Below are 19,334 nucleotides of genomic sequence, written 5' to 3'. Positions count from 1 at the left end.
AATCAGTTTTCCACCCTGGTGATTCATTACCAGATATATTTTTTCTGTAAAACAGCACAGCTCAAGGAAGTCATCAAGAATTCAGAAGCTGCAAGAAATACCTTCGTTTGATTAATCATCTCTCTGACCTTTTTCTTCTTATTGAACAAGGTTAATAATACTTGTTATCACTCAAAGTTAAACTGTATTAGCTGCCAAGTGATTTTTATTTGCAAAGGCCTGTTATCACTGCCAAGAGGCTTCAAAGTCAGGATCGGTTACATTCCTCAGGTATGACCCCGAGGGACATCTGACCAATGCGACGTTTCCCACTGGAGAGGTCAGCAGCTTCCACAGCGACCTGGAGAAGCTGACAAAAGTGGAACTAGATACTTCCAACCGTGAAAATGTCCTCATGTCAACCAACCTGACAGCAACTAGTACCATATATATTTTAAAACAAGGTAAGGATACTTCCCACTTCGCCTATCTTAACTTCTGCCTTCAAACCTCTGCACGCCATTAACAAATAGAATTCGCTCCTGGCTGAGGAGATGGCTTCTCCTCCCTATTTTCCAGCTACAGAGGCTAAAACCCAAACGAAACCACACCTTTCACAAAGTTCACGTTGCCACATTGGGCCACATCTCTGTGGGAGCTGTGAGGTTAAATCCCTGCCAAACCCGCTCCTCCTTCAGGTCATTTCCCAACACCCAGCTGTTTGTAAAGCTCTTTCAGGCTCTGATTGGGTTATATTAAAGAAATGAAGTCTGTGCCCCAGCTGAGATTAGCATTCTAGATCAATGCTGACGTGAGGCAAGAATGTAAGTGAAACGAGAGAATTAAAATCTCATTCTAGTCAGAGAGAAAAGTAAGAATGGAAGAAAAAGGAAAGGAAGCCTGGAGGGAGGGAGGGGAGAAGGGGCAGAAGGGGAGAAGGAGGGAGAGGGAGGGAAGAAAACAGAAGAAAATGGAAGGGAGGGAGGGAGGGAGGGTTGCATTTGGAGGGAATGTCTTGTTTTCTCTCTGCCCAGCCATGAAGAACTGATTCCGTTGTTAGGTTACGGGCCCAGACGCCCAAGTGTCCAGAGTTCAGGTTCACTCTGAAAGGATCGGTGGTAGCAACCTCTGTCAGTGTTACCGTGTCGCTAGGTCAGCCGGTGTCCCCAGGCAGTAAGGAGGCAGAGTTGAACTTCGTCTTCTCCTTCTAGCTCCCAGCGTGTCAAACTGAGGAGGCCAACCCGCCAGGTCCCAGATGGATTCTGTGAGGGAATTCTTTAAAACTGAAAAAGAGAAAGCCAAACACAGCCTGCAGTATTAGGAATCTTTGATCCAAGAAACAAGGTACCCCAGCTATGAAAATAACGAGACCCAGACGGACAGAGAGCGCGTCGGCCTGTCAGAGGGGTTGGCTAGCCCAGAAGGCAGTTGGGCCCGTAGCGGCCCCTCTGCTCACCCCGCCCCCTCTGCTCACCCCGCCCCAGACTTGCCTCCTGAGGCTCCGCTGGTCTCTTCTCTGCCTGCCCGCTTCCCTTTCTCCCCCTCTTCCTCCTTTGCTCCTCTGTCTACAGAAAATACCCAGAGCACCTATCGTGTGAGTCCGGACGGCTCTCTGCGCGTCACCTTCGCCAGCGGGATGGAGATCAGCCTCAGCTCGGAGCCGCACATCTTGGCGGGGGCGGTCAACCCCACCCTGGGCAAATGCAACATCTCCCTGCCCGGAGAGCACAATGCAAACCTCATCGAGTGGCGGCAGCGCAAGGAGCAAAACAAAGGCAACGTTTCGGCGTTTGAAAGGAGACTGAGGGTAAGGCTTGGGGCCCGACGCAAGATCCGCAACTGGCGGTTTAGGTTGGAAAACCACACAGCCGCCCTGATCTGAAGTCCCATCGCAACAAAGCTTTTCTGGGTGACTGACTAGCGTATAGGATACACTAATTCGAGAGAGGGTGCTAACGGCTGATAATGGTTCAGTGTCCTTAAATGAACACTCTAATAGGAGCATTCTTTGTCATTAGCCAGCTGAAGTGCTCTAATAGTAGCAATTTCAGCCACCAAGAAAGTCTGGGTGGAGAAATGGGTTTAGTAGGGAGGCCCTCCAGAATCCCTTCCAGCGTGCTGGGGAGATGGTCATCAGGCTCACTACACTTGACCCAGCTCCCTGCTCCGGGGGTAGTTTATACTTTACGTGGAAGGACCCGGCAGGCACCCACACAAGGACGTGAGACAACAGGCAACATCTGGGCAAAGGCAGGTGCAAAGGAGGAATCGGTGAGTGATACTATTGCCGTGAATACACTATGAAGGGCTAGAGGGGTAAAGGACTAGCGCCCAGATGTGTCCGGTGGTGCTCAGAGACAGCTGTCCGGAGGACATGAAAGGTTGCAGGGTTTTCACGTCCTTACCAGGCACAGTTCCCCGCAGTTAACCAGAGATCTCTGTCAAACCTGCCTTCCTGCCACACGCAAAGCCTCCGAGCACCACGGCACTCTGTCTGCCTGTCCCTTCTTCGTGTTAGGATGATGTGACCAACTTTCCCAATATAGTAACATTCAATATCAGCCCCAGAGCAACTGCCAGCCCGAGGGAAACAATCAGTCACAATTGAGGCCGGGCCTGCCTTGAGTGCCTGGATACCCGGGATGCTAGCGCTTTCTTCACTCGCAGTACAAATTCACTCCCGGTGAAAATGTGGTAACCTTTAGGCTGTGGAAATGCAACGCCAAACAACCACCCGATTCCAGTAAGAAGCGGTCGATCCAGTCCAAAGGCGTGACGTGGACAAAACAATCCAGCACTCATTTTTTCGGGCAGTTCTGTTGGTGACACACAGGCACAGACTTCAGTGATTTTGTAATGCCACTACAGCTGTCTACAGGCACAAGTCAATTGTCTGTTTTGATTCTACCACCAGTCTCCAACAGGACATTTCCTGCTGATACGCCCCTGAATTGAGAAGTAAAACCAGTCCAAAGAGTCCACCCCTCTCTGTGTGGGAGGCAGTGAGGGTTGCAGTCAGAATTCTAGAAATGAGATCTCCTGGGCAGAGCCGTAGATGGGGAAGTTAGATGACCTGGCTTAAGAAATGCCTTTATTTTCTTCGCCTGTGAAATGAAAGTATCGTGCTCAAGACAAGTAGGAACTCTGTACATATGGCTTATCAACCTCATGGACTCCCCGCAGAATACTTGTATCACATAAATGATCTCTTAGTGCCTCCCCTGGTTTACAGCCTCAAGAAAACATTATGAACCATATCAGGTACTATGGGTTTTCCCGTTCGTCAGGAAACCCCATCCTATACTATGTGACTTCGGGGTTTTCCACTTTCTAGGATAACCCGCCATTTTCTCCCCTCCATATGCACAGATAATGGAGAGACTATAAACTGTAACTTATTCCTCATATCCCAAATTGTTCTTAATGTTGAAAAGTTAATGCTCATAAAACATTTGGGGCATTTGGGGGCCCTTTAGTGTTAAGGAGTGAAGTATTATTTAGTTAACACTATTTATAATTGACCCATTTCCCTTCCTGTCGTACAGTTGAGCAGATTTGTGGAACTGCTTATAAGGGCAACAGATTCAGTACTTTCTCTTCTATGTGACTTCTAGGGTACTTCCTGAGGTCCTGTGACACAGTGGAGCCCCTCAGCAGCTGAGTGGTGTCACCGTGCATGTCCCTAGAAACCTAACAGCAATCCTTTACATACGTTTCGTGCCCTAGAGTTAACAAAATGCTTTCGTAGCCAGGATTTTATTGGATCGCCACCACCGTCAATTGTTGTTATTCCCAGCTTACAGATAAGGAGACTAAGGCCCAGAGAGGTTAAGTGATTTGCCCAAAGTCAAACAGCTATTAAGGATCAGAGCCAGCACTAAAATGTGGGTCTTCGCCTAGCGCACCACTCTTTCCACTTCATCATGCTGTGCTGCCTTGTTCCTTAAAATAATTAATCTATAAATCATTGCCCCACTCAGTGGAGCCACCTTGGCAGGGCCTGACTCCTCATTTCAATGCTGACAAAAAGAGACAAATAATCGACTCTAATGTACTGGCGAGTGTGGGTGGTACAGGACAGCTGGCTGGCCTCCAGGCAGGAGGAGCGTGGAAGAGGCAAGGGAAGGGAAGCTGCTTAACTGGCTAATTCTTACCTTCTCTCCCCATCCTTACGCATTTTTGTTTATACCGCTGCCTCGGTTTCCCCAGATGAGGCAAATCTGATTTAACGGAATGTATATGCTCCCTTAACATAGGTGTGAATCCAATTTTGACGAGGCAAGCTCTCTTCCCCTGCTGAGTTTATTATTTCAGAGATGGTACCCCTTCACTTCCGGTCACTTTTCAAGGAGCAAGCAGATGGCACGAGATGGAACGTTCTCTCTTCCCGGGCCAGATATGCAGGGTCCCATTTGTAAGCATACGTGTACAGAACAAGCTTTTCCAATGCCCTCGAGGACCTCAAGGCCTTAGACGGAATCATTTTATGTATTTATTTATTTATTTATTTATTTAAATTCAAGTGAATTAACATACAGTGTAGTATTGGTTTCAGGAGTAGGACCCAGTGACTCATCACCTACACATGACACCCAGTGCTCATCCCAACAAGTGCCCTCCATCCTGCCCACTCCCCACCGGCAACCCTCAGTTTGTTCTGTGTCATTAGAGTCCCTTGTGATTTGCTTCCCTCTCTCTGTTTTTATCTTATTTTCCTTCCCTTCCCCTGTGTTCATCTGTTGTGTTTCTCAAGTTCCATATATGAGTGAAATCATATGATATCTGTCTTTCTCGGACTGACTTATTTCACTTAGCATAATACCCTCCAGTTCCATCCATGCTGTTGTGAATGGCAAGATTTCATTCTTTTTGATCACCAAGTAATATTCCATTGTAGGAATATACCTCATCTTCTTTACCCATTCATCTAGACTGAATCATTTACTTCTCCGGATGGAGCAGCCAGTCCACAACGAGGGCAAGTTGGGGGTACCAGAGCTCTTGAGACAGAATACCAGGTTCAGATAGTCGTACAACATAGAAACTCCTGCTGTACTGTGGGAAATAGGACTCCTCTTTGAAAAACCACACAAAGGTGTGGTTGTAATTTTTAAATGTGCTTGGGCAGCAGGTCCTAAAACACTACTTGTTTGGGCACAAAATGACAGGTTCATTTAAAGACCCCTTTGGGAAGATGATGGACATTCCAAAAAGCTACCTGTCACATCCAGCCTAGACCTTCTAGCTCAAAGAAAAACAGACAAGGATAGACTTCTCTTAGAGATAAAGCAACAAGAGTTGATCTTCTCTAATGATTGATGGCATTTTTTTTTTCATACAAAGTCACCTCAAGGCGAGCAAGGCAGGCTGTCGGGAAACGTGATATCCTGCTCACCCTGGCCAGGCGAGGGATTTGTAACCTCTGGGATGTCCTGTGCCAACTCCATTAAGTGAAATAACTCACATTAACATCCGGAAATTTCCTTTATTTCGAAAATCCATTCCCTACCCCAACCTGAATTGTGTTCGAATCACCTTCCTTGCCAAGTACTTTTACATCCAGTCCATGTATCTTATCTGTTGCATCAGCCTGTCCCCATAAATACATTTCCCTGGACAATGGAGACATTAGAGTGCAGATAACAATGGAAGCAGTGGTAAAAGAATTGGACATTCACCCGCAGCGAACCAGTCTGGGAACTTCACCCAGATTGCACCTCGCCACACGCACGGATACTAATCCCGTCATAGGAGACTTATCCCAGCACTGGATCCCAGAGCTCTTTACAAGATTTCGCAGACTGAGATGTGAGGTTACAGCAAAACCCCAGCACTACACCCTCCTTTATGAAAAGGAAAAAAAAAACAAAAACAAAAGTCCAGGAAGCTTAGCACTTCAAACCAAAGTCATAAAATCAAGTAAGATGATTATGTGTTTACAAGCAAAACGAAGCAAAGACTTATCTAAAACCTTCGCAATTGATTTTTGTCCCCTCTCCACTCAAAGATAACTGAGCACCGGGTAGATTGGTTTTTAAATGCAACATGTGACCGTTCATACATGATCTGAGCTCTGAAACGGGGAACAAGCCCAGATGCAACACAGGGTCCCAGGCTGACAAATGATGGGGAATTTGGGAGGCAGCCAAGAAGGTTCCGGCATCTCCCTCCCTTCTCAGAAAATGCCTTTGCTGACAGGGCACTCGGCTACAGGCTGCTCAGAGTTGGAGTTCACATTTGCTTCACGCTATTTTAACTTCCTTCTCCCCGGGTTTGCTGGAGGGATTCGTTTTGTGAAAATTTAGATAAGGAACCTACTTGCAGATAGGTTAATCTATTTTCAAAATATATCTGTCGTTCTCAGTCCCAGGTAACAGTGCGTCTACCCCTAAGGAGTCACCTGGAGACAGGAACTTTCGGGCATCCAGGCAACCGGGCCGAGTTGGGTTTTTTGGGGCCAGGGGATTCTTGGGGCCCTCCAAGCACAGAAGCTACTACATTTGTTAATCTTAAGTCAACCCCACTAAGAGAACTCGAAAGAAAGTATTTCACATATTATTCCGCATGCATATAAGCATTAATGATTTGGTATGAAAAATTTCCATTGTCTGTTGTATGGTTACACAAATGAATTCCCCAACAGGAGAGCATTTAAACGAGAGCAAATTAATATAATGCAAAAAGCATCTAAGTTAAATGATATGGCAGAAGTCAGGTGAGCGGAATGAGTAAGATTTTGAGGAACAAGTGGTATGCCCATAATATTGCACGCCTTTTCCCATCTATGAAAGGATCCATATGGGCTGTGCAATCTCCATCAAGAGCGGCATTATCACAATTGGTCATAATTACAGCAGCTAACATTCACTGAGGTCTTACTATGTGTATTGCTATATATTAATTCACTTAGTACGCATGACACTTTATCAGGTGGTTTCTATTATTATCATTCCCATTTTACAGATTAAGAAACAGGCACAGAGAGGTCACACATAACTAGTAAGTGGCAATACCAGGATTTGAACCCAGGCGGATCAACCCAATAGCCCATGTCCCAAGATTGCTATTAGCACTAAGATTTTGTGGGCTGGCGAGGTAAGGAGAGTATCTTGTGAGTAAAAACAAGAAAAGAGATAAAAGGAAACTCCAGATGGAATAGTAGCAGCTGATGCTAACACGAAATACAGGCCCTGTTCATTTATAGACAAATCTGTGAATTAAAAGCAAGCCTAAGTATGGTTTTGATTGTCAGCCTAGCAGTTATCAATAACAAATAAAATCTGTAGCATTGTCCTGATTGATTTCTAAAAATCAAGTACTAATTACCTTCAAACCAGTGAGTGCAGGGTAGCATGTACTAATTTAAAATCTGTGACTTTTCTATCCATTCTCATAAATTCATAGAAATTAAATGCAGGGCATCTCCCAAACTGTGATGTGATTGCTTCGCCTGTGTCCCTCATTCACCTTCTGACTTTTCCAGCAAAGATTAACAGATTAATTCAGGCGCATTGTGAGCTGAAATGCTAGACAGCAGGAAATTCAGCCTTTTCTTCCCTGTAGAAGAAAGGAAATCAATTGCCATAATCATAGCTTACTTGAGTTCAACACATTTTGTGTATGTGTTTTATATACATGTATTCTGTATATATAGGATATATATAGAATATATTCAACTGAACCATAGCAAATTGCCCTTTTTGTAGGCCCAAAACAGTCAAATATCAACAAGCTACCTATACATCAACTTCATATATCTTTATCCTGCTAATTGAATGAGTCTTGAATCAGAAGGGTTGAAAAGACTTTCTCTTAAGCCCTTAAAACATAAATTCCTAGGAAGGAGCAAGAAAGGCTCTGAGTGCAGGCAAAGGACACCTTTCTTTGGAGCTTCGGCCTGTACCCACCCTTTTAAGCACTTTGATCTCTGTGGGAATCACAACCCATGGCTCCCTGGGCCACTGGCTTCCCTCTTTCCTTTCTGGTCCAACTAGGAACAAAAAGCAAGCCCTTCTCCTTATTTCTCCTTAGCAAAGTGGAAAGAAATCTGAGGGCAACCAGAGGATGAACTAAAGCATAGATACTTCTTCCCCTATGAAAAATGTTTACCAAGTCCCGCTTTCAGCTCATCAGTTGCCAAACTCAGAGGTCCCGTTCAATGCGCAACCCGTCGAAAAAGACCTCCCTTTTAACTTGGGGCAATTACCAAGTTTCAACCCTTTCTCTGCCCTCTCTTTTCCAACCCAAGAATTGGTGTAGACTAGAGGAAGAGTATGTTGGGGAGAAAAACAATCTCCTTACACTCTTCTAAGTTCTTTGGCTGGTGTAATACTTAAACAGGTATAAAAACAGATGAAGAGGAGAAAACACAGACCTAAGTTTAATAACATGTATACCTCCTGTGTACATGAGAGACCCAGGAAAACTGAGTAGATCCCCAGTTCGCTGAAGCCAATGCCTTAAGTAACACCTCCAGCTAGACAAAAGATATTGGAGGTGAGGAGTCAGTTATGGGAGGTTACCAGGAAAACAACAATAAACAAGGGTGTAGTTTATGTAATTTTAAATCCTCACCTTCTCCATTGCTAAGAGTTTCTAGAGATTTAGTCATTCCCCACTTTCTGATACAGGGAGACACCCTTCCAAATGGAAATTCCCCTTAAAAATGCCAATGGTCAACTTCACAGTTTTTTTTAAGAGCTTCTCCTGTGTCTGCTTCTTAAAAATAATCAGCCTAAAATATGCCAAGGAGGCATAATTTGTGGTGGCAAATTCTTATCCCATGGAGAATTTTTGTATTATTTATTATTTTATGTATTATTTATTATCTATTATTTTATTATTTATTTCCCATGGAAATAAAGATGGATGCTCCGCACCTAGGTCAAAGGCGATTATTGTCTTTCAGGCAAACTAGTGTTTGTATGAACATGGAGCTTTCCCAACTTTGCTCAAGACCCCAACAGTCATTGGCAATCAGCTTAAGTTTGGATTCCTGCCAAAATGGCCGGAGCATATAAGCTCTCCATGATGAGGGTGGGAGAGCCCACCCGGAAAAGCATACTCCTTCCCAGCCTCCTCACACTTAGTTTCCACAGGAGACTCGGGGGGACTCTGTGGCATCTTCTATTCAACTTCATCCACTTTCGCCTCTAGCTGAATTTTACACTACCTTCTCTTTTGGGTTCCTGGACTCAATTCCAATGTGGGAGGTGGAGTTAACCCACACCAACAAGCAATTCTTGGGGCACCAGCTGAGTGTCCTACAAGTCAATTTAATTCTGACACTATCTACCAAGAGATAGGATCAGACTCCACGGGTTAAGGGTTCAGTCCTACAAAACTGCCCCCTGCCCACTACTTAGACGCCAGTCGGTCCCAAGTCTAAGTTGTTACCAGTGCTTCTGACGGACTGGCTATAAACCAGAGGTTCCCACAACCCTTTCCTTGGGTTTGATTAATTTGCTACAGCAGCTCACAGGATTTAGAAATATTTTACTTACTAGATCACCAGTTTGTTATAATGGTTAGAACTCAAGAAGAGCCGGATGGAACTGATGCAGAGGGCAGGGTATGGGGAAGGGTGTGGAGCTTCTGTGCCCTCCAGGTGCGCCACTCTCCCAGCTTCTACACTTGTTCACCAGCCCAGGAGCTGGCCGACCTATTCTTTGGGTTTGTTTGTTTGGGGGGGGGGGGGAGAAAGAGTGAGCATGAGCAGGAGAGGGGCAGAGGGAAAGAGAATCTTAAGCAGGCTCCACACTCAGCACAGAGCCTGACATGGGGCTCGATCCCATGACCCTGGGATCACGACCTGAACCGAAATCAAGAGTCAGATGCTCTACCGACTGAGCCACCCAGGTGCCCCTCCTTTGCATTTTTATGGAGACTTCATTACTTAGGAAAGATTGATTAAATCATTGGCTATTGGCAACTGATTCAACCTCCAATCACTCCCTCGTTCTCCAGAGGTTTGGAGGGAGGTACTAGAAGTACCAACCCTCTAATCACACTGTGGGTTTCCCAGGCAACCAGTCCCCATTCGTAGGTTACCAGAGGGCCCTCCAAAAGTCACTTCATTAACATAACAAAAGGCAGCTTTATCGCTCTTATCATAGGAGATTCCAAAGGTTTTAGGAGCTTTGTGCCGGGAACTGGGTGGAACACCAAATATATATTTCTTACAAATCACAATATCACACTTTCCAAACCTCTTTGAAACTAGTTTTCTGGCAGCATCTGAATATCAGAGTACATTATCCGGAAAAAGAGAAGCATGGTTGCCAACGTATTGACAGGCAGAGAAGGAACATTGGGCCGTCTTCCTGCGCTTTGTACCACTTACCAGTGATCCCTGCCTGTGTAACGGTAACGACTTTATTAAGAAATGTGTTCTTGAGTAGTGAACTTACTCTATCAGACAAATAAAACCACAAATTTAGTTGAACTGGAAATCACTTGTTACTTTGCCTCTTTAACTATCATTATAACATAAATTGTAACAGTTACAACCGTCTCTGGGACTACACGGATATTTTACAGCTATTGTAAATGAGCGGTATTACAGTTGGAGATATGTGGCTATAAAACCACAGGAAAGGTAGTTGAAGAAAGAACACCTGGTTACGTATAGGTTTCCAAGCCCTGCGTATCAAAAGACAAAAAATATGTGCTTCACTATCACCTTTTAAGGAATAACAGCAGGTTACTGTATATTTATGAACTACAGCGCTGCACACATTGGCTACAGATGGTTTAAAGAGTCCTGATTCCCAACCTGTGTGTGGCTCTATTCCGTGAATTAAACCCACCCCTGAGACCAACAGCACTTCCTTTCAAATAATTTAGGGATCTCATCTCTAGTCTTCTGGATAGAATTCATGGCGTGGAACATTTGCTAGGTCCTAATTTTGTTTGTTTGTTTTTGTTTGTTTGTTTGCAGAAGCTCAAAATTAAAGGCAAATATCATTAGCCCCAGCTGACTGATGAAGAAACTGAACCAAAAGAGAGGGTTTAAAGCAAAATGCCACACCCCAGTAGTAAAAGGACAAACGTCATGAATAGACAATTCATAGAAGACATACATGTGGCCAAAAAAATTAAAAAAAGACTCAACCTCACTACTTAGCAAATTTTTTTAAACTTTTTTTAATGTTTATTTATTTTTGAGAGCGACAGAGAGACAGAGTGTGAGTGGGAGAGAAGCAGAGAGGGAGACAGAACCCGAAGCAGGCTCCAGGCTGAGCTGTCAGCACAGGGCCCCATGTGGGACTTGAACTCGTGAACTGCGAGATCATGACCTGAGCTGAAGTCAGACACTTAACTGACTGAGCCAACCAGGCACCCCGCCTTACGAGTCTTTAATATGTTCTCATTTCACACCTATTGAATTCTGTACTAAGGAAATATTTATTTACAAAAATGTTCAACAAAATATTAAATATGAAAGAATAACAAAAAATAAAAACTCTAATTTCTAACAATAGGAAAAAGGATAAATAAATAATTATCATGTAAGAAGATACTAGGCAACTGTTAAAATTCACATTTTAAGAATATTTAATAATATGAGGAATGCTCATAATAAAACATTAGCTAAAAAAGTAGGACATAGAACTTTCAAGTACAACCTTAGTTGTATTTTTCAGTATATACACAGATTATGCAAGAAAGTGAGATGGATGGAATGTAGCAAAGTATTAGCAGTGATTAGCATTAGAGGGTGAGATGACAGGTAATTACTTTCTTTTTCTATTTCTATATTTTCCAGTGTTTCTGCAATGAAAAAAATACCGCTTTTATGATGGAGCGTGGGGTTTGAGGAAATTATTTTGAAAACCAAAGTGAGCAAGGGAACACAGGACTTAGAAACACGAATGTTGGCTTTGCAGTTGTAGGGGCGGGAAATTGTTCCCTTCTTCCTTTCTAGATTCTTTGGTTGGTCTAATAAAATTCACGTGAGACAGATTAATAAGAGGAAAACCAATTTAATTTTGCACTTAGGGAAACCCCACAAAAACACAAGAGGCTCAAAGACAAGCAATATGAGGCTTCTAGACCATCCTGAACTAAGAAATGAGAGAGGGTGCCTGGGGCTCCAGGGCGGGGAGGAGGGTAATTCACAGGATGCGGAGGAGAATAAGAGCAGATGTTTAGTAATTACACATTGGTCCTGCCATACAGATAGGTCATTCCGATAAAAAGTAATCTCGGGTAATAGCTCTCTTCCTGAACCAGGCCTCCTATCTAACTGAATTCTTTTAGGTAGTTAAGGAAGGGATCAAAGTTTTTCTTAAACCTGCTGGGTCTTCACTGACCTCAGCTCAAAATGATACACGTGCCAAAGTGGCACGTTTTGGGTGGCATATTCTCCTCCCTTTCACAGTTATCTGGCCACTGAGATAAAAACTGTCTTTGGATCCGACTTCCACGTGGAATCCTAAAAACACCTGAACTCAGATACAGAGAATAAATTGGTGGTTGTGGGACAGGGGGTGGGGGACAGGAAGGGAAATGGGTGAAGGTGATCAAAAGTATAAACTTCCAGTTATAAAATAAGTCCTGGGGATGTAACGCACAACATGGTGACTACAGTTAATAAGACTGTGTCATACATTTGAAAGCGGCTGAGAGAGTAGATCTTAAAAGTTCGCATCACAAGACAAAAAAATGTGTAACTGTGTGGAGATGAATGCTGATGAGACTTATTCTGGTGATCACTTCACAATATATACAAATACTGAGTCGTTGTGCCGTACGCCTGAAACTAATGTATGTCAATTATATCTCAAAGAATGAAAATAAAAATTTTTAAGTAAAAAAATTTTTAAAAATCTCACTCTGAACTGAGATTTGAAAATTGGACTCTTGAGACCGGTAGAGGTTTCACGACTGGGTTTCAGAGCCCCTCTTGAGATTTCGTGTAAAACATTCCTGTGTGTACGTGCATTTTTCTGGGGGCGCGGTACATAGCTTTAAGGTATTTAAAGGGATCCTTGTCCACAGAAGTTAAAAATGAACATAGAGTTTAGCTGAGTAGTGAGTGAATCAGCTTAGTTCAACTATGATTAATGTAGTCAAGCCCTATTGTCGGTTTCTCTCCTTTCCTCAGCCAGATATTTAACATGCTGTTCCAGATCACACTGCAATTCCTACAGATATAAATCTAGTACACCAAACTACAGTCACCTTCGAATCTGACACACGGCCCATTCAAAAGCCTAACCTAAATGAAAAAAAGTAATTATATTTTTAAAATAACAATCGCTAATAATATTTTTACATTTCTCCAGGTATCTGTATATGTAGTCTTATAATACAGTGGTAATATCACTCCCATTTCACAGATAAGAAAACTAAGCCCCTGATAGAAGAAATGACTTGGTGTACAGGCAAGCAGCTAATTAAATGGCTCCTGACTCCTGGGTCACTGCTGCGGACACTTGTCAAAGTCTCTCCTTTTTCATTTGAAGGACAGCAGAATTTGCCACGCTAAAATATGCCTTTTTGGCATAAAAATTATTGTGGACTGATTTTAAGAAACAGCAGATACAGGAGAAGCTCTGAAACCCAGTACAAGTTACCCTTTTGGAAGAGGCATTTGCTGTTTTTATAAGGGAAATCTCCATGTGTAAGGGCGTCTCCCTCTCTGTACCAGGAAGAGGAGGATGGCCCTAAATCTTTAGAAACTCTTACAGTGGGAAAGGTGAGGACTTAAATCTGCATAAAAACCATACCCTGGTTTACTGTGCTTTGCCTGAAAACCTCCCGTATCTGGCCTTCCCTCCTCCCCACCGCCAACATCTTCTTTGGTCTTTCGCTCCAGGTGGATTTAAGGTGTTGGCTGCACGATTGTGAACGCACTTGATGAGACGAACCAAAGCAGTGCTTAAAAGGTATCTTATATCTGTTTTGTAGGCCCATAACCGAAACCTGCTGTCCATAGATTTTGATCATATAACTCGCACGGGAAAGATCTACGATGACCACCGGAAATTCACCCTTCGAATTCTTTACGACCAGACGGGACGACCTATTCTGTGGTCTCCCGTAAGCAGATACAATGAAGTGAACATCACATATTCACCTTCGGGATTGGTGACATTCATTCAAAGAGGGACGTGGAATGAAAAAATGGAATATGACCAGAGTGGAAAAATAATTTCAAGAACTTGGGCTGATGGGAAAATTTGGAGCTATACCTACTTGGAAAAGGTAAGTATGTAAGGACAAGAAACTACTTCTGAGTTTCTGAATGAGAATATTGCAAATGGTCCTAGTTACCCATCTTGGCGAGGAGACGTACAGGAGAAAAAAGTCTGTTCTCGCTGTTCGGCTCTGTTCAAGGAACAACAACAACAAAATGAATGTATACGGAGAAGCTGTTTTTCAGCTGAAAACTTTCCCCAACCGCACACTCTGCCAGGTACTCTTTCAAACTGAAGTCAGGATAATGGCTTAGCTTTCTCCTTATTTGAGCGTATTTGCTACCGCTCTTGAAAAGGTATCTTCATTATTATGAAAGCTCATACTGAGGTAAAATAAGTGGAAAATTATAAAATTGTGTGTTAATGTGTCTCAGCTCTGGAGAAGAACCTCTTACACAGAGGATAAGGAATTCTGATTTTGTTAGGATAATCGGTGAAGTTTTAGTAGTATACATTTCAGGACTAATTTTCACAAGTAATCAGTCTGAGCAAATGGTGGCAGTGGGGCCTCATTGGTGACAGTCCTTTGTGTACAGTGAGTCTCCAGCAGCACCTGTAATGGGAGCCTGGGGCCTCCCGTCTGGCAGACATAGACAATGATTTTAATCCCACCACCGGAACCATTTATCAGACAGCCACCACATAGCAAAATGGTCTCTGGCCACATCAGCAGCAGAGAACAGTAAGGGAAATTGATTTCTATCCCTCCATCTCAATTTCTGATGTGCTAAGTTGGTGTCTCTTGTTTCCCAAATCTATCCGTTCAACTGGATTCATCAGTCCTGAATTAATTTCTGGGAAAATTGAAAAATGCTTTCCCTTGAGGATTTAAGGGTAATCACAGCAAGTTAACCCCTAAAAGTTCTTACAGAAGTCATAGGAACTCATAGCTCACATGACAGATTTTCACTATTTGCACCAAATAATGCCAAGCCTTTCTCTCTAGTTTTTTAATGTTTATTTACTTTTGAGAGAGAGAGAGAAAGAGAGACAGAGTGCAAGCAGGGGAGGAGCAGAGAGAGAGGGAGACACAGAATCGGAAGCAGGCTCCAGGCTCTGAGCTGTCAGCACAGAGCCCGACGCAGGGCTCGAACCCATGAACCGTGAGATCATGACCTGAGCCGAAGTCGGACACTTAACTGACTGAAGCACCCAGGCACCCCAATGCCAAGCCTTTCTGATATACTCCCCAAAGTTTTGAAGGAAAAAAAGTGTGCCAATGGTTGTATGTCACCATAAAACTGTAACTACTTCCCAGAAGCAGTTGCTAGAGAATTTGCCAAATTGGAAATGCCTGGGAGATAAAACAGAATTCTACTTGGGAGTCAGGGTAAAGAAGGGAGTCCTCTGCTATATCCACCCCTCGTCTGCTGAAGAAATAGATCAAATCTATAATCTGTACTCTATGCTAGGAACATCTGAATCTTATAGAGTAGGTCTTTCCTCTTGAATTTTGGTAACAAGAATGATTTGCAAAATCCTATGGCTCATGTCCTATGAAGCGCTAAACATGGTACAAAATTAAATGAATCCCATTACATGGGAGACGCATGTAGCGACCTTCATATGAAAAAAAGATGCCAGGCTTGCCTGGGTGGCTCAGTCGGTTAAGCGTTCAACTCTTAATCTCGGCTCGGGTCATGATCTCGCGGTTCTTGGGTCTGAGCCCCACATGGGGCTCTACGCTGACAGCGTGGAGCCTGCTTGGGATTGTGTCTCTCCTTCTATCTGCCCCCCCACGCCCGCTTGTTCTTCCTTTGTCTCTCTCTCGCTTTCTCTGTCTGTCTCTCTCTCTGTCTCTCAAAAATAAATAAACATATTGTAAATTTTTTTTGAAAAGATGCCCCTGATTATTAGATTATAAGCTGATTTGTTTTTCGAGGAATGAGGACGCGTTTGCACTGACCCCTCCGCAGGTCGCACATGTGGCTAGTGAAGTGGCCAACACTCCCTAGGAGCCGCATGGGTTTGAACTCCTAACCCCAGCTTCATTAGCACGTAGTTTGCACACTGAGCTCCAACTGCCTGGGGACAGTTGCGTCTGAGTCTCTAAGACTTTTCCTTTATGCTGTCTGTACACAAACGAAAAAGCCTATTGAAAACCTAATGTTTAGCCCTGAGTGTAGCCTCTTTGACACCACGGAAGCGATTTTGTTTCTCTTTTCTGAATTAGCTGATTATTTCATCGAACTTTCCTCAGCAAAGAATCACGTGAAGTAAACTTCACATAAGTTCTCTTCGCTACAGAAACTTAGTTGGCAATAACTCTTTAAAAGCAAAACAAACAAAAAACCCCAACTGTATCCTGCAGTGGACAGAAATAAGACCTGACTGATGTGTCACGTATCAAGAGAAGCCCTAGTGACTTCCAGAGACTAGTTTACTGACCAGCGAGACAAGCCCAAATCACGTGTGCCTTTTAGTTGACTTTCGTCCCTTTCTTGAGTTCACGTTTAATTTGTTCTCTAATTAAAAAGTAGCTCCTGACTTCAGCAATCCTATTATGCAAAACTCAGAACGTGCAAAGCCCACAATTTTGGAATGGCTCTTTACTTTCCAAAAAATCATGTATCATGAGATGGAGTTTATTAACATTATAATTACCAGCAATAATAATGCATTCAATGAATAGATGTGATGATTAAGTGAAATAACTTAATATAAAGCACCCAGGACATCTTTCAATAAAAGTTAGTTTCTTTCCATTTCCATTTGCATTATAGCATTTATTTTTTAAGTCCAGAACAAATGCCACTTACTTGCTGCTCCTGGTAGGTAAATTCAAACAAGGAAAGAAAGGAGGAAGGAAAATGAAGGAAGAAAAAAAGAAAATTAAAGCATTTTTCAAATTGTGATGCTAGAAAGAAGAAAAGGGGGGGAAGCATACTGAATTGTACCGAAGTCCAACTTCCATGTAGCTTTTCCAGTGAGGTGATGAGGTTCTGTGTCTTCTTGTGCTCTTTTCTGTCCTCTGTGACATGGCCTTTGCTGGCACGTTCTTTCACTACGTGTGGGGCAGAGCAAACACAAAGACACTGGCTCTCATAGTATATTTTAAAGTAAGGATTCTCGGGGCGCCCGGGTGGCTCAGTCGGTTAAGCGGCCGACTTCGGCTCAGATCATGATCTCACAGTCCGTGAATTGGAGCGCCGCGTCGGGTTCTGTGCTGACAGCTCAGAGCCCGGAACCTGCTTCCGATTCTGTGTCTCCCTCTCTCTCTGCCGCTCCCCTGCTCATGTTCTGTCTCTCTGTGTCTCAAAAATAAATAAAAACATTAAAAAAAAATTTTTTTTTTAAAGTAAGGATTCTCAAGCTTGAAAACGTAGACCTCATTTTATATCTCAAAATCCATCTGGTGTTATCTCTGTAAATTTGCTTGCCATCCCTATACCATGTTATATTCAAAACAACAGCAGATAGTTCACCTTAACGTGCAGAAATTTTGTCCAAATTACATGACTTCCGCTAGAGCAGGTGAAAGATACATGTATCATTTTCATGCACAATGGTCTCCAAGCCATTAGAAGAAAAATAATTTGGGTAATAGCTGCGGTTGCTTAAAGGATCTCTTCTCTATTAAACAAATCAATTATTGTTTCTTAAATTTTCTCTATGTGGTCATTAATTCTCTATCTTGATTTATGAGACTTCTCTGAGTTAATTATATTTTGAAGACTTGTGGGGCTAAAATTTTGTATTACAGTAAATGTAAATCTTTCGGTTTCCTAAAATCGTTCTTAAGGACTTCATTTTTAAAATGCATTTAAAGATATTTTATAATCATTTAATAAGATGCTTTAGCCTGATACATTTACACAAAATTGCCTCTTTGGGGCTGAAATTTCCAAAGGCTGCCTCGGGGGATACAATACACTGTACGTAGCTTGAGCTTCCAGGTGGCCCCACACTGCCATCTGGTGGTTATTCAAATGCTTTAGCTTTTCAAATTTCTACCATCTCTCATTTCTATCTAGTCTCGTTCAAATGAATATCCGTGCTTGTTCTTTCTTTCTTCTTTACAATGCTCTCTTTTAGGATCCCACAACCAATTAAAAAAATACAAAGTCTCCCACTCTATTGTTTGCACTCCTAAGAAATGGCCTTTTATCCCGCCGTAGCAGCACTGTGGGCACTGGATGGACTCATAGGCATTGTTACTGAACAAACTGATAATAATGCCCACCCAAAGTGAAAAGGCAGCCAAGTGAGAGCTAAATGGTATTCTGGCAACACCACAGTTACATTCACGAGATTTCTAATCGCATCATCCGCGTTCTCGCCACTGGCAGAAAGCTTTAAAACAGACCGGGGAGCTTTTGAGAGAGCACGGCATCAGCACCACCTAGGAACGGGGTCAGGCAGTGGTTCACTGCAGCGCAGTGGATGAGGCGGGAGGTGGGGGGGGACAGTGGCGATGTGCTACAAATGTTTGGCAGGGCGCATACAGCGACTGGGAAAGGCATGGCCCAGGCAGACTGGTACGAGATAATGCGCGGGAGCCATATGGTGATTGTCCCTGGCCTGCATCGCAGGTGACAGATGTCATTTGCTCGTGGCAAACTGACAGAACAGAGTGGAAAGGAGCTAAGAAATCGGACTGGGAGCATAGGGTAATGCAAAGGCATCTTCCGCCAGCTGCCCCCCGGGTCTGTGGGTTCTGCCTCGGTCAAGGACGTGGTTCTCCCTTCGTGTCCTCATGCCCACACAGAAAAGCCAAGTCTCCTGCCTCTCTGTTCAGTGGGAGTGCCTCTGTTTTGGAGCTGCATGTTGTCCACAGGTGATAAGGTGACAGGGTTTCCGCACGCAGCTCTGTACCCGAGAGGCAGAGTACTTGGTGGGGAAAAACAGGATGAACAAAAGAGAAAATAACTGCTGACTTTGACTTCACGGTCCTGACATGCGATTCCAAATCAATAATTCTCAGAAGGGCAGGGAGGATATGCAGTTTCAAGAAAGACATTTAATATTAGAATCTAGTTTCACGTTTAGAAGGTTTAAGTGTACATTATGTGTGCTTATGCAATTGGTATTCATAAATATTAATGTAATTTATGTTTAGAAAATGAAAAGATACCTATCATTTACATAACACAAACTTCAGAAAATAAAGCTCAACTAAATCCTTTCGCTTGATAAGGTAATTTTCAAAAA

At 43.2% G+C, this 19,334-nt stretch overlaps 1 protein-coding gene across 1 annotated transcript in view; it reads left to right on the top strand.

Moving 5' to 3' along the window:
* The window catches only part of TENM1 (teneurin transmembrane protein 1), a 777,891-nt gene that overhangs the window by 751,249 nt on the left and 7,308 nt on the right, over window positions 1-19,334 (top strand). The window contains exons 27-29 of the mRNA XM_049644834.1: window positions 271-443; window positions 1,551-1,786; window positions 13,894-14,190. Of these exons, the coding sequence (XP_049500791.1) occupies window positions 271-443; window positions 1,551-1,786; window positions 13,894-14,190 (706 nt within the window). The remainder of the gene's footprint in view (window positions 1-270; window positions 444-1,550; window positions 1,787-13,893; window positions 14,191-19,334) is intronic.

The sequence above is a fragment of the Panthera uncia genome, chromosome X, assembly GCF_023721935.1.
Source record: "Panthera uncia isolate 11264 chromosome X, Puncia_PCG_1.0, whole genome shotgun sequence".
NCBI lineage: Eukaryota > Metazoa > Chordata > Mammalia > Carnivora > Felidae > Panthera > Panthera uncia.
This window is presented reverse-complemented; position numbering and strand designations above follow the sequence as displayed.